This window comes from Xenopus laevis, chromosome 8S, assembly GCF_017654675.1.
Source record: "Xenopus laevis strain J_2021 chromosome 8S, Xenopus_laevis_v10.1, whole genome shotgun sequence".
Classification (NCBI taxonomy): domain Eukaryota; kingdom Metazoa; phylum Chordata; class Amphibia; order Anura; family Pipidae; genus Xenopus; species Xenopus laevis.
This window is the reverse complement of record NC_054386.1, coordinates 39,916,068-39,929,897: the sequence shown is the minus strand read 5'-3', so window position 1 is coordinate 39,929,897 and position 13,830 is coordinate 39,916,068. Positions and strand designations below refer to the sequence as shown.

Below are 13,830 nucleotides of genomic sequence, written 5' to 3'. Positions count from 1 at the left end.
GGGGGGTCTATGTAGGGTAGGGTTTTTTTTAACTTTAGGGTTGCTTGTCCTATGCCAGACTGGACTGAGAGTGAAAATAGGCCCTGGCATTTCAAGTACACAGAGGCCCAATCAGCCCACACAGAGGCCCAAACAGTCCCCACCAGCCCACTAAATACTGGCTTTCTATGGAACCTTATAGCAGCCCCTCTGGCATTTGCCTGAACCCACAGATTGCCAGTCCGGGCCTCAGCCTAATAACAGCAGGGCCTGTAGAAAACTGCTGACTTAACTTCAGTAACTGAACTCCATTTAGAAAAACCCGCCTTTCTACTTGAAAGACAACTTTTCTCATTGTTTGGCTTCTCAGAGTCTCACGGAGAAACAAGGCGAGAAACGGCTGCCCCTTTCTCTTCACTCACAGCAACAGCATCCCTCAATCTCCCGCCCTGCCCGCTGCCATGGAAACCAGAGGAGGACCAGCCACCAATCCCGGCCCTCTAAAGAAAAATTACCTTCAGAGTAATGAACATTAGAATTCGCGAATCATGAGAGTTTCAGACCGGCAGAAAGGCTACGCGGCAACCTACCTTGCTCTCACCTCCACTGACTCACAGTGATAGGAAGAAGAGCAAAGTTCAGCAAGACCATTGGCTACCTGTCACACCTCGCATAACAACGGCGGCAAGGTGCGTTGCAGCGCTAGCCCTAGCAACCGCGAAACCTCGCCATCTCTTTGAGGCGAAGAGGGGGGAAGAAGCGAGCGTAGTCCCGCCCCTTACACCTCCCCCTTTCCTTTCCCGGGGCCCAGCACACGAGTAGGAGGAGCCTGCCTCTATTATTTATATTTTGTCTCCCTTTTTATTTCCTCCCCTCCTTCAAAGTCTAACACGTCCGCAGTGAGTGAGTGGCGTTGGCAGCCTGTCAATCCGTCACCGGGGCGGCAAGAGCGAAAAAGCGGGTGAAGCAGCCGGAGCCATAAATCCCGCCCGGGAGTCCCGGCACCGGCCCCTCCATCTATCTCTTCCCCTCATCCCCTCAGCCGCCGAGGAGGGAAAAAAACTTTTTTTTGATTGCTGCTCTGAGACATCATCATCATCATCCCCACACCGGGCACCTTAACCATTTCTAGCACCTTCTTATTACTCCCATTAATTCCTCACGCTGCTGCTTCTCCCCCACCCGTGGGCACTAGTTTCATTAAGATTTTATTGACCTATATTTGTGCTGAGGTGAAATAGTTTTTTTTTTTTTTGTACATATATTTGTATTTGATTTTTACGACTCCCTCATTGATTTGATTTTTGGACACGACCCTGCAAAGGAGCTACAATCAGTCACTGATTATTTATTTCTCTTAGAAAGGAGAATACTACTGGAGCAACTGGAGATTGGCAGCGATCTGACGGAGAACACCGTGAAGGATTGAAGAATTGAAAAACCCTGGTCCGATAAAAAAACGCCAAAAACATAAGGGATCAATCAATGACCATTGTGGACGGCGCTGAGGGTAAAAAACCCCCAGGAAACCCTTTCCGGAAGTTGATCTTTTATCTTGGGGCAAAATAATCAGAATTTTGATTCATTTATCTTCTGGCAAAATGCACGGATGGTTTAAGTACTGAATAGAAACTTTTTTGTTTGTTTGAAAAATAATATTAGTAAAGTGATTCTTATAGACACAACAGGAACTGCTGCGAAGGAACATGTGTCACTGGTACCAATAGTGACGTAGAGGTTTGTGCTACATTTTTACATCTTTTGCAGCAGAGTATTATTATTTTTTCTGATTTGGAATGCATGTTTGGAATAAAGAACTGAAATAAAGACTGAATTTGAAGAACTCTGAAGTATGTGCTCACTTGCTAGACGATTGAGAACTGACACCATGTGAAAGGAATAAAAACAAATCATGCCATTTGTGCCGTTGTTTTGGAGTAAACTGACCTGCCATTAGCTGAAGATTAAAATTAAAGTTCTGATACATGAAGATCTTGAGTTTTATTTGCATCTTGTAATATGCCCTCTTTTCGCATCTACCTTTTTTAGCTGAATTCTGTGGAATAAAAACTGGCAGCAGAGAAAAGAAGAAACTTGACCTCTTCGGAAAGATCATTTTTTAAAACACGAGTTAAAGGCGATTGCACCTGTAATTAATTTTTACAAAAGCCCTCATGTTGTGGTTTTGATATTTGATTGGCATTTTGCATGGTGGTATGAAACACTACCACAGACCTTGATTTTAAACAACTCTATCCTTAGAGACTGGGTATCTGTTTGGATTCTGACATTGTTGATGTGTGGGGCAGTAACCCCACCGCGGTGCTGCCACTGGCTGTGAGGTCTCCTTGCAGTCTGTGTTGTCATTGATTAGGCTGCAGAGAAGAGTATGGACGAACAGACCAGGATGATGCAGACTTTGGCTGGAGTGGCCATGGGTGGCCACTCGGTTCCAGGAGGAATGGCTTTACCTCCTCCTCATAGTCACGATGTGGGTGATGGTGATGGCAGGAAGCAGGACATTGGAGACATCCTGCACCAGATCATGACCATAACTGATCAAAGCTTGGACGAGGCACAAGCAAAGTTGGTTTCCATTAAAAATACACACATCACCCCATTCCCTCCCAACACATCACAGCAGCACATCACTCCAGTTCGTCTTGCATTGAACAACTACTTCTTAAAAGCAGTTTGTCAAATAAGTCAGAACATGTTTGGGTAAAGATGAGCACTGCTTGAGATGCTGCTAGAAGCTGCTTGCATGGGGGTGAAAGATACCCACGCTAGCAAACTGATATAAACAGAGCTCGCAGCTATAACCAGGCTCCTGTTTATTTGTATTTAGAGATGCTCCCCTGGTGCCTGTAAATGTAGCTTCCTGGATCCCTCCCGTCCTTTCTGATTCTGCCAGTGGGATTGAAGCTGTCTATATATATATATATATATATATATATATATATATATATATATATATATATATATATATATATATATATATATATATATATATATATATATATAAACAATGATTATAAAAAATACAATTATGAGGGAAATTACTAGGCTTTTACTGGCCTCAGTATTTCCTATAAATACTTCTTTAAGGTTTATTCATTTCACAACAAAAAAGCCATCATATTTTCTGGTTCTAATCCATATATTTTTTATTAATTACAGATCTACTTTCAGGGCCACATAAATATATATATTCAAGCACCTTTAAAAGGGAGCATTATAAATTAGCATGTGTATATGTGTACACGCACATTAAGGAAAATGCTGTTTATGGAATTATTTGCTACCCAGCTGCTGCCTAGTTCCTGACAACATTTGTGTGTACACACACACACATATATATATATATATATATATATATATATATATATATATATATACAGTATATACACACACATACAGATTTGATGTTATTAGTACAGTGCACATTCATTTTATGAATACATTCCCCATCTCCAAAAATAAATTTACAAATATATATTGTGGTTTTTTTTTTGCATGCTAGTTTGATGGATGTTTTATGATATATTTAGGAAAACAAAAAAAATCAAGAGTGAAAAATGTATAGATGTGATAAAGTTGGCTCTTTTTAATAAATCACTTGACGTGGCTAGAAGCAGCTTGTTGCAGACAAGGACTGATTTATGTTTTGAATAATAGCAAGCTAATTTGACATGTGAGTAAACATTAACTATTGTAAACCCTTCATAGTAAAAGCACCATATCCAAAGTGTCAATCAGTTTTTGCAACTGTAGCAGGTGTGACTTAGTTTTCCCCAAACCGGAAAATATTGATGCCAATTAATAGACTGCAAATGGCAAACTATCAGCTGTTTTTTATAGGGCTGAGAAATCAGTGTATATAAAATGCAATTATTGTTTCTTGAAGTGGTAATGTCACATAAATGGAAAATAATAGAGGCAGATTCCTCATTATTTATAGCTAAGTGAAATGTATACTTTATGGTTATCTTTAACATATATTCACACACAGTGTCTATCTCTAGTTGTACAGCACTACAGAATATATGGTTGCCTTATAAGTAATGTATAGTGGGGAAATGTAGTAATATATATATCTGATTCTTTTACAGAAAACATGCACTAAACTGCCATAGGATGAAACCAGCCCTCTTCAGTGTCTTATGTGAAATCAAAGAGAAAACAGGTAGGGTTTGTGCGTCTTCTGTTATCTGTATTTTAAACCATGACCTTTTATATGTATGAGTACTATTTCTGACTGGTCTTTTGTAAATGGCCCGAGCCGTAAAAGTGGTCTTCCTTTGTAAACCCATGCAAAATAATAAAGTATTGTGTGTTCATGTATTAGGTAGCTGTTGCATTTACAGATCTAACACTTGGTAGATAATAGAATGAGAAAATCTTTCACCATGGTGATGGTTTGTTTAAAACAATGCAAATATTAAAATTAGGGCCTTCATGGAAGCCCAGAAGCTTAAAACTGTTCATAAAAGAAAGTTGTTTAAATCAATTTGTTTCTACACAAAATAAGCAATTTTGTATGCTTATTGTAGTACAGGTATGGGTTTAATTATCCAGAAACCTGTTATTCAGAAAGCTAGAAAATTCAGGAATGCCATTTTCCACAGACCTTTTAAGACAAACTGTTTTCTCTGTAAGAATAAAACCAAACCTTGTAAACTTACATAATGTTTTGTTGGTGGCAAAGCAACCCTATTTTTTCAATATTTAATCTTAATAAAAATTAAGATTCTTTATCTAAAAACCCACAGGTCCCCAGCATTCCAGATAATAGATCCCACACCTGTAATAGGGATCCAAATAGTGGGTCCAATTATTGTACTTTTAATTTATATTTAAGCAAGAATGATAAATGTCATTGTGAGACTGATATAGTTCATCTCTCTCTTACATATACGTATATATGTGATTTAAATATTGATATAGCGCACTGATGTTTAAATATGTCGAGCATAAATTATTCCAGCCATTAATGGGTGGAGGGTAGATTGGTAAATATTGTTATATCAACAGTTGAAAATTGTTTCTGTAAGGCAGGGAAATACTGATAGTTATGCAGACATTTCTAAAATACATCCGTGAGCAGCTTTGCCAAATTCATCTCACTTTCTGTTGTTTATTAATATTTAACCAAGCCATGTATAATAAAATTTTTATATCGAAAATATATATATATATATATATATATATATATAATATATACGCACACCCATATATTTAAATTATCCAAGGATTTCAATTCAATAGTGTCATATCACTAGAACCTATTAAGGGTGTCAGTTTCAGTGTTGAGCTTGTCAGTGATACATTGTAACAAATCAAACGACTACAATATATATATTAATTGCTGGCATACCTAATCAATCACCGTCAATTTCTTTAAGCAGAGAAGGGGCATTTAAACCCCCCAAATCTATCTCTCTAATTGCAGATTTCCTTTGAAATTAAAAGAATTTGCCCAATCTTCTCGGTGGACCATACTTACACCCCACACCATATTGCATGAGATGCTTAAAAAACCTAACGTATTTATGTATGTTTGCTATTCTCCCTTAAGGCTTTCTGGATCCTTTAGGAAATCTTGTGTAAATTCCCTTTCTGTTACACATGATACAAAATATTACAGTGTGAATTTTATCTGAAGAATGTATGGCTTTTGTAATTGAAATACATATAGTTTTATTCAGAATGTGAAATCAGAAAGGGGAAAAGCATGGAAGAGGTTAGTAAAGAAGGCAGCCCTCCATGGACAGGGTAATGTTTATCTGCACAAATGCCAAGTCAATTTCTATCTGCTAGGAGTGAAGACTAGAGTGTTAAAGCATAACATGTAAAGCAATAGCCATGCTTGTTATATGATCATTTAAATACATGTTTAGTATTATGCTTTTAACCCAATGCTGAAACTGGAGTCATTTTAAATACTATGTTTTCATGTCAATATATAATATTATCCATGCACACGAGATGTACCTTACTGTCCGATTGCGGAACAACTGCTCAGTAACAATGGAAGCAGCTGTTCCTATACTTATATACAATGCTGAATTTCGAGTGTTTGTTCTTTTTCTCAGCGGTAGCAATCTGTTTAATGTCACAGAGGAGGGCTGATTTGTGCCTTAATACTAACATTGAAAGTGTACATTATTGCACAGCTTTAAATTGAAAGAGTCATGAAATGCTCTTTGTCTGCGAGTGAAATCATTGTCTGAAAGCATATCCTATTCACAGTGTATCCACTAAAACAACGGATTAGAGCAAGTCTATTTTCCCCCCATCCTCATTCAAAATTATTTCATTATTGTGATTAAACTACCAATTTGTAATCAGATCGGAGCAAATGTTTTATGTAATGCAAAAAAAAAATATATATATTTTATCCCTGGGAATTCTCTTTCTACAGTGTAAAGTAAAATGCCATTTGCAGTAATGCATTGTAAAATGATTTTAAAGGATTTTACCCAAGTTTGTTTCTTTGTGCTTTGCAGATCACAACCACAAGGTAGCAGGCTTTTGTATGTTTACCCTTACATTATTTTTACCCTAAAATATGACTTATGAAGATCACTGGTATTAACCATCCAGGAAATCACTTTTTTGTGTGCTTTGGTTCATTTTTTACATCAAGTTTTTTGCCCCATGTATATGAGGAATTACCTTTTTTTTAATCAAATAAGCAGACTTTGGATTCCAGCTAGCCACAGGCATAAAAATCAATACACATAAACATATGACTGTGTATGTATGTGTTTTTCTTGCCTTTTGTTATTGAGTGTGAGCCTAAATGTAAGTTCCTATCCCCTAGTGAATATACCCTGGCAAAACCTAAGATTACTTCATTAGTATTTGTGAACTGAGAAAATTAGAAATATTTGTTAGCATGTCATATGAGACCTAAAAGCCTCATTGATCTTAGCAAACACAAGATTGTTTTATGTGTTATGTTACCTTTTTTTGAGAAATAATATGAGAATCATTGATAAACTGTAAAGAGTGCATCTATTGAGTGACATGCAAAATGGAGACTTTTAAGGTCTTGAAAGGTCATGTTTTTTTTCCAGTATGCTCCGATTGCAAGTATTTTAGGTAAACACATTTTCATGTTCTCAAAGAAAGTTAATGTTTTATTTCTGAAGTTAGAAGTGGGAAACTAGGTGTAAATTGTCAGCAGAAACAAGCACTGACAGCTGCCAGTCATCTCTAAATATATGGTCAGTTAGGAGCAAAGAGCTTAAATGACATTCATTTAGTAATAATGTCTAATGGCATACATGATGGTTTGCCAGATTTGTGGCCTTTTGCGAGTCTTACAAGCAGGACAGACTTGGGAAGATCATAAAATGTAATGAACTTCTTCACTGAGCGTAGTGTCGCAGGGGAAGCTTGAAAAACCGTCTCGAGCTACTAGAAAGATTTTTATATGCCTAAGGAGAATAGCTAGATACGCACACTGAATATTTTACAAATAGAAAACTACATACCGTATGTACTGGTACAATAGCATGTAAGGCTTAACACTGCAACACCAAGCCTTTTTGTAGGTTTAAAAGAGAAATACTGATTTAGTTTGAACAGCAGAAGAATATTGATGATAATTTCTTAAATGATTGCTGGAAATTATGTAGAGGCATAGGATCTATTACCTGTAAACAAGTTATACACATAGCTCTGATATAAAGCATTGCCATAGTTTCAATAATCAATTAATTATTAGTTTTTCACTGATACTGTGTTTGATACTAAAAAAGGCTAGAATAAATCCATGTTGATAACAAAGCAATCCAATTGACTTACTATAACACTTAAATATATTTAGTGGCATTAAGGCATGGTGTTTAGTAATGCAGAAAAACCTGTTTTGGAAAACGAAGTCCGAAGCATTCAATATAATAAATCTACACTCATACTGTGTTTTAAAGTGTACCTTGCATGAGTGATTAAATTAGTTAAAAATCATATGCCTGTTGGAAGTGTCATGTGTAACTGTATATTATTATTATTTTGTATCAATATATTCTATTTTATAACATTAGTTGCATTTAAATACAGTATAATGTTGTTAGGGTGGCTGACGTTGGGATCAGATACAAATAGGATGTGACTATCACTTTGGCTACAAATATGTGAACACAGAAGGACACCATGCCTACAAGAGGGCAAGGTGTTAATATGTCAAATGTTTAAAGTAATAATAGTACAGTTAAAAACTGGCAATGGCTTTTGACATTGGATAGTAAGTTTTGTCTTTCCTATACCTCTATGCTGATTTAGTAGAATCAGGATTACAGAAATGTGTGTGTGATATCCCTCATTAATAATTACAGTTGACTGCCTGCCTTATAATAAAACATTTTCTCTAAGCTGAATGCCTGTGCAAACAGAAGCATGTATTATGTGACATGTACAGTAAGCAGGATGGCTCTGCTTAAAGACAGATTAAAATTAAGATATTAACTGGAAAGACTTGCGTATAGCAATTTTTGCCTTGCCATTAAATTTTTTTTTTTAAAAAAATATAGACATTGCTTCTATAGTGAAAGTACTTGCTTTAGAAGAGTATGTTCCTGTGTCATGTTTGCTGATCATGTTAACTGTTTTTGTCAGTGAACCTGAACGTTGCACGAGTAGCTTGTGAAGCCCCGAGATTAACAGCCAAAAACTTTCTACACGTTTATAAGGTTTCATCTTTGCTCCTTCTATAAGGATTGCATCACATTATGAAAACAAATGTTATATATTAATATAATCTAGGCCAGTTTCCGGCATTGGCATGCCAGACTGCTTAAAGAAGAACTAAACCCCCTTGCAAATAAAAACCCCACCGGTTTTTTCCAGGTTTCCCGCGGGCCAGTCCGACCCTGTTCCCAGCAACGTAACTAGAGGGGACGGGCCCTGGCTGCCGGGGGGCCCTGAGGGGGAACGGGCCCTGGCCCAATCGCCCCCTTTGCTCCCCCAGTAGTTACGCCAATGCCTGTTCCTGTTAGAACTATTGTATATGGTTCATATCTATTTATGTTGTGCTTAGCTTGCCAGTTGCATTTAGTAGAACTTAGTTATGAATTGCACCAAAAAGAGTATTTCTCTCCTATTTAGCTGATATGCTTTTTGTCTAATATCATTTGTATGTTGGCAATAAGAAGAAAATATATTATAATTATTGCAGGTTTGAGACTAGGGAATATCGATTTTTATTACTTTTTGCATGTTGAAATCCATTTTATGAGGACTGCATGAAAAGTCATATATCTTGATGGCCCAATAAAATTTATCGCATCTTTTAAAAAATAGAATGTTTGAATAGTAGGACTAGATATACTTCATCTTAAGTTTTCAAAGCATACCTATAGTGAATTTTAATAAGATTAACTCAAAGTTATGGTCATAAAAAGAGCTTCAAAGCAATATTGCCAACTGTTTAGCTTTACTTCTTTACTATTGGCAATGCAGAATGAAGAGCAGTTTTATAAAAGAAATCCTGAATATTGTTTGTTTATAATGAGCTATAATGGTAAAACAGAAGAATTACAAAGCAATTGAGAAAATGTATTTTCTATTTAAAGAATGTTTAGTGATGTGAGTTACTTTAATTTTAATTTTCTTTCTTACATTAAAATATAGTTTTTACATCATGACTGTACAATTATAACATTATTTACAAAACATTCTAAATACTTTAACTAGTATTCCGTTCATATCCAAAACCCGATAGCTTGTCTTAAGTAGCATGGACAGCTGTTACCTTCAAACTATGCCTATGTACTTATTTTTATTTGTTATATACTTCTTCATATAGAAAACCTTGTATATAGCATTATGTATTGTTGCTATATTGTGGCTTTACTAAGATTCAGGTTCTGAAGCAGTAAGGCCTTAGTTGATTCCAAAATGCAGTATATCTTTAAGTGAATTCGATTCCAAATACATGAATACATGTGGGGTAGGAAACTTGCTCTATTAAAAAAGCTTTGTAAGATGATTATGATAAGTTGATTTGCATGCTTCCTTATTTGAAGAAAACCCCTCAGAAGTATAATTAACTAGATCATTTTCTTGTAAACTTGGAAGGGTGAAACTTAGCAGAAGAGCAGTAGAAGGGCGTATGAATCAAACATACAGGTTACATATAAATAATGAGCTATACAAGAGAAAAACAGAGCAATGCAGTAAAAACAATTGTTGCAACTGTTTGTGTGAAACCTTCTTCTCCAGTTGCTGGGAACATATTTATTTATTTGCAGTGTTCATCTCCCCTCCCTCTTTTACCACTACAAGCAGAAAGATGTATTTGTTTAATCTCCAGATTTATTTAAAACCAACCTTTTACCAAGGTGATCAGCAAGATTGCCACTATCTTAACAAAGCATGCCTTTCTTCACCACATGCTGACCTGGTGTCATTTTTACTTTTTCTGGCCTCTTTGGTCGTGACTTATGAATGTGGTAAATTCACATCAATATTTAATATAAATAATTAAACTTTCTGTCAAAGCTCAATGTTTCCGTATCTGGAAGTGGAGCAAATTCATAGGCATCTCTGATAAATGGCAATTAAAACACCCACAAATTCTAGCAAATATTTCAGTGTTAGAGTGATTTCTCTGGCTTCCGTCCAGCTACCTTATGACATATTGCTGAAGTGAAAATTAAAACAATAAAACAAAAAGCCAATGAATACTTGGATCTCTATCACATGATTGTAGACAAGAGCAGATTGGCAAATTAAGTCTGTATGGACATCTCTCTTGAAATCACAGATGTTCGTCCCAGAGAGCAACGAGATTAGCTGCATGGTGCATATAATGTATTTTGTCCATCCCTTGTTGAGCTTTGGGTGACTTCATGGCCTGTAGCTGAGCAATGAAGGAGTTTAATATCACTTGTACAGGTATGAGACGTGCTATCCAGAATGCTCGGGACCTGGGGTTTTCCAGATAACGGATCTTTCCATAATTTGGATCTTCATTCCTTAAGTTCCTTACTAAAAAATCATGTAAATATTAAATAAACCCAATAGGCTGGTTCTTCGTCCAATAAGGATTAATTATATCTTAATTTGGATCAAGTACAAGCTATTGTTTTATTATTACAGAGAAAAAGGAAATCATTTTAAAAATTTGGATTACTTGAATAAAATGGAGTCTATGGAAGATATGGTGATTATGTAATTCAGAGTTTTCTGGATAATGGGTTTTCGGATAATGGATCCCATACCAGTATTGATAAAAATAAGTGAGCTTTATCTCAGTGAAGGCACAGGGTGTTTTTTTTCTTTTATCCTTTGTTTTGACTGGTCAGGTCCATTCCAACACGGCAGTTCCTGAAAAGTTTCAGAAGCATGCCAAATAGCTGTAATTTTGTATTTTTGTAATTTTTATAGAATGCAGTGGTCTCCCTGGATAGATAACATGATCTGCTGATATACTTGTGACAGATCCAGTTGTGAGTGACACTGCAGCTTATTCCTTCCATTAAGACCTACTTGTTTAAGCCTTTGGCCAAAACAACACATCTGCAGCATGCCTATAAATGGCCAAAACAGACTATTTCTGAAAGTATCTTTGCATTGGCCACATCAGATTTAAGAGCTTTGAAGTTAAACACTTCTAGAGTACACATACACATATTAAATAACTGCTTTTTAATGATTTCTATATTTGTTCCTTCCCTGATTGATGGGGCAAAATGAATTGTTGCCTTTGTTGTTCAGTGTGGTCATCAGAGTAAACAGGAGAAGGTGTATTAGGACAGAATGGCAGTAGCCCTTTTAATGAAGAACTACCTAGCATCATAGGATCAAATGCATTATGAGGCATTTCTAAATAAAACTTGACACTGCTTGGGGATACTGCTCATAGACATACGGTAATGTCCTTGGTCTTGGTTGTCCAACTGGTCATCCACTGTACCACATTTGTGGGGGTTGGGTTATAATATCCTTATATGATATATCCTGTGGGTGATTGGGGGATATATTGAAGAACTACAGTATATACAACCTGTGGATCTCCATCTGAACATTCCTGACAAACCGCTAATGCTCACTGTAAACAAACATACTCCAACTAAATGGTAGGAGAAAGGAGTCTGTATTGGACTCCACATTTATGTATTTACACTTTTCAACCCAGTCTGGCACAGTGGTAGAACCAGCTTTGACTTCAAAACCTGTGTGGGTTTCAGGATTCATAGTGGGAATCTGGAACTATTGCCAATTGCATATATGTTTTTGCCACTTTGAGCATGTTTTAGGTAGGATATTGTATCATTTGGTTAACATAGGCTAAGAGCCTGTGGGTGACCTTGCTTCCTTATATAAATGTCATTCAGCATTCTTTAACTTTTTAAATGCATATATTTTGCTCTTAATTTACACTTGTGTACAGGGCCGCCATCAGGGGGGGACAAGGGGTAGAGTTGTAGGGGGCCCCGAGGGTAAGAGGGGCCCGGCCATGCCACACTTACTTGATTAGCCGGGCCCCCCATCTTTGTGAGAGCTGCTGACTTTGGGAAGGCATGGACGTTTAAGGGGCCCTGGCCACCAATTTTCTTATAATGTGGGGGGGACCCTGGCCACCAATTTTGGCCACCGATTTTTTTTTTCTCATGTGGGGTCCTAGCCACCAATATTTTTTAATGGGGGGGGCCCTGGCCACAAATGTTTTTTTATGGGGGACCCTGAGCACCAATATATTTTTATTTTTTATTAACATGTGGGAACCCTAGCCACCAATATTTTTTTTGTTTTTTTACAGTGTGGTGGGGGGCGGGTCTGTGGGGTGGGAAAGGTGGACCTGTAGGTGGGGTTTGCGGTGGGCGCAGCCCAGGGGGCCCAGGAAATTTTGTCATTTGGGGCCCTGCTATTTCTGATGGCGGTCCTGCTTGTGTATAATAAAGTAAGTCACATATCAATAGTGGCAGCAATGTTAATATGATTTTTGTGTTCCGTTAAATTAAATTTGTACACAAATGACATCTAAAGTGTATAAGAAATGTCTGATATTTAGAAAACTTTGAACAATATAGTTTATCTGAGATAAGTTTTATTTTATGTGAATGTGTCCAATGTGAATATGAATGTTCGTGTTCATAAATGTTTATATTTCTTGCTTAATGACCTTTAATATAGGTAATACAGGTAGTTGGGCATCTGCGCAGTGACCTTCTGGAGGGCTCCTTGCTGCCACTTCTTGTTGAAGAAAAAAATGAAATGAATTATCATCCAAGTTTATTTTTTCATTAATATTTGCAGAAGTGTCCAGCACAATTCTACAAGTGCAACTGATTAAGGTCCCCTTGACCAAAGCAATATGCTGTGTCTGATCCTGAAGCTGATATTTGGCTCCATTATGCAAAAAATAGCTGATATAACTAAAGAGAGTCCATTGAAGGACAATTTAAGGGGCTGGACTAGATAAGCAATGCAAGCTGGATTTTTTTGCATGGGATACTGTCACTTTGTATAAATATTTCAAGTGACCATTATGGCTGTTTATTCATCGGGAGACCTGCTTAGAGGACACAAGGGCATTCATTTGCTATTTGAAGAAAGGATTTTTTTTACAGTGAGATATGGAATATTCTTCCTTAAGTGGTTGTACTGGCAGCTATATTAGTTTTAAAAATGCTTTGGATGGCTTGTTAGCATAGTAGGAAAACACAGGCATGATCCAGAAACTGGCCAGGTTGCCATTTCGTTTTCTTTTCATCATTCTATGGTAAAACTATTACAATTGGAAGCAGATTTTTATTTATTGGAATTTTTAAGGCTGATAGAAATATCTTTTCTCAGGCAGTTCCTGCTTTACTGCTCTGATAATCATAATAAATATGG

At 36.7% G+C, this 13,830-nt stretch overlaps 1 protein-coding gene across 3 annotated transcripts in view; it reads left to right on the top strand.

Moving 5' to 3' along the window:
* The first annotated feature begins 210 nt into the window (after window positions 1-210).
* pbx3.S (pre-B-cell leukemia homeobox 3 S homeolog) overlaps window positions 211-13,830 on the top strand; it is a 191,443-nt gene continuing 177,823 nt past the window's right edge. The window contains exons 1-2 of one of the 3 annotated variants that reach the window (XM_041574417.1): window positions 211-668; window positions 4,092-4,165. In XM_041574417.1, the coding sequence (XP_041430351.1) occupies window positions 4,117-4,165 (49 nt within the window). In that variant the 5' untranslated portion in view covers window positions 211-668; window positions 4,092-4,116. Of the gene's footprint in view, window positions 669-721; window positions 2,566-4,091; window positions 4,166-13,830 lie in introns of those variants that run through there. The other 2 variants (XM_018232844.2, XM_018232845.2) reach the window with 2 other exon arrangements.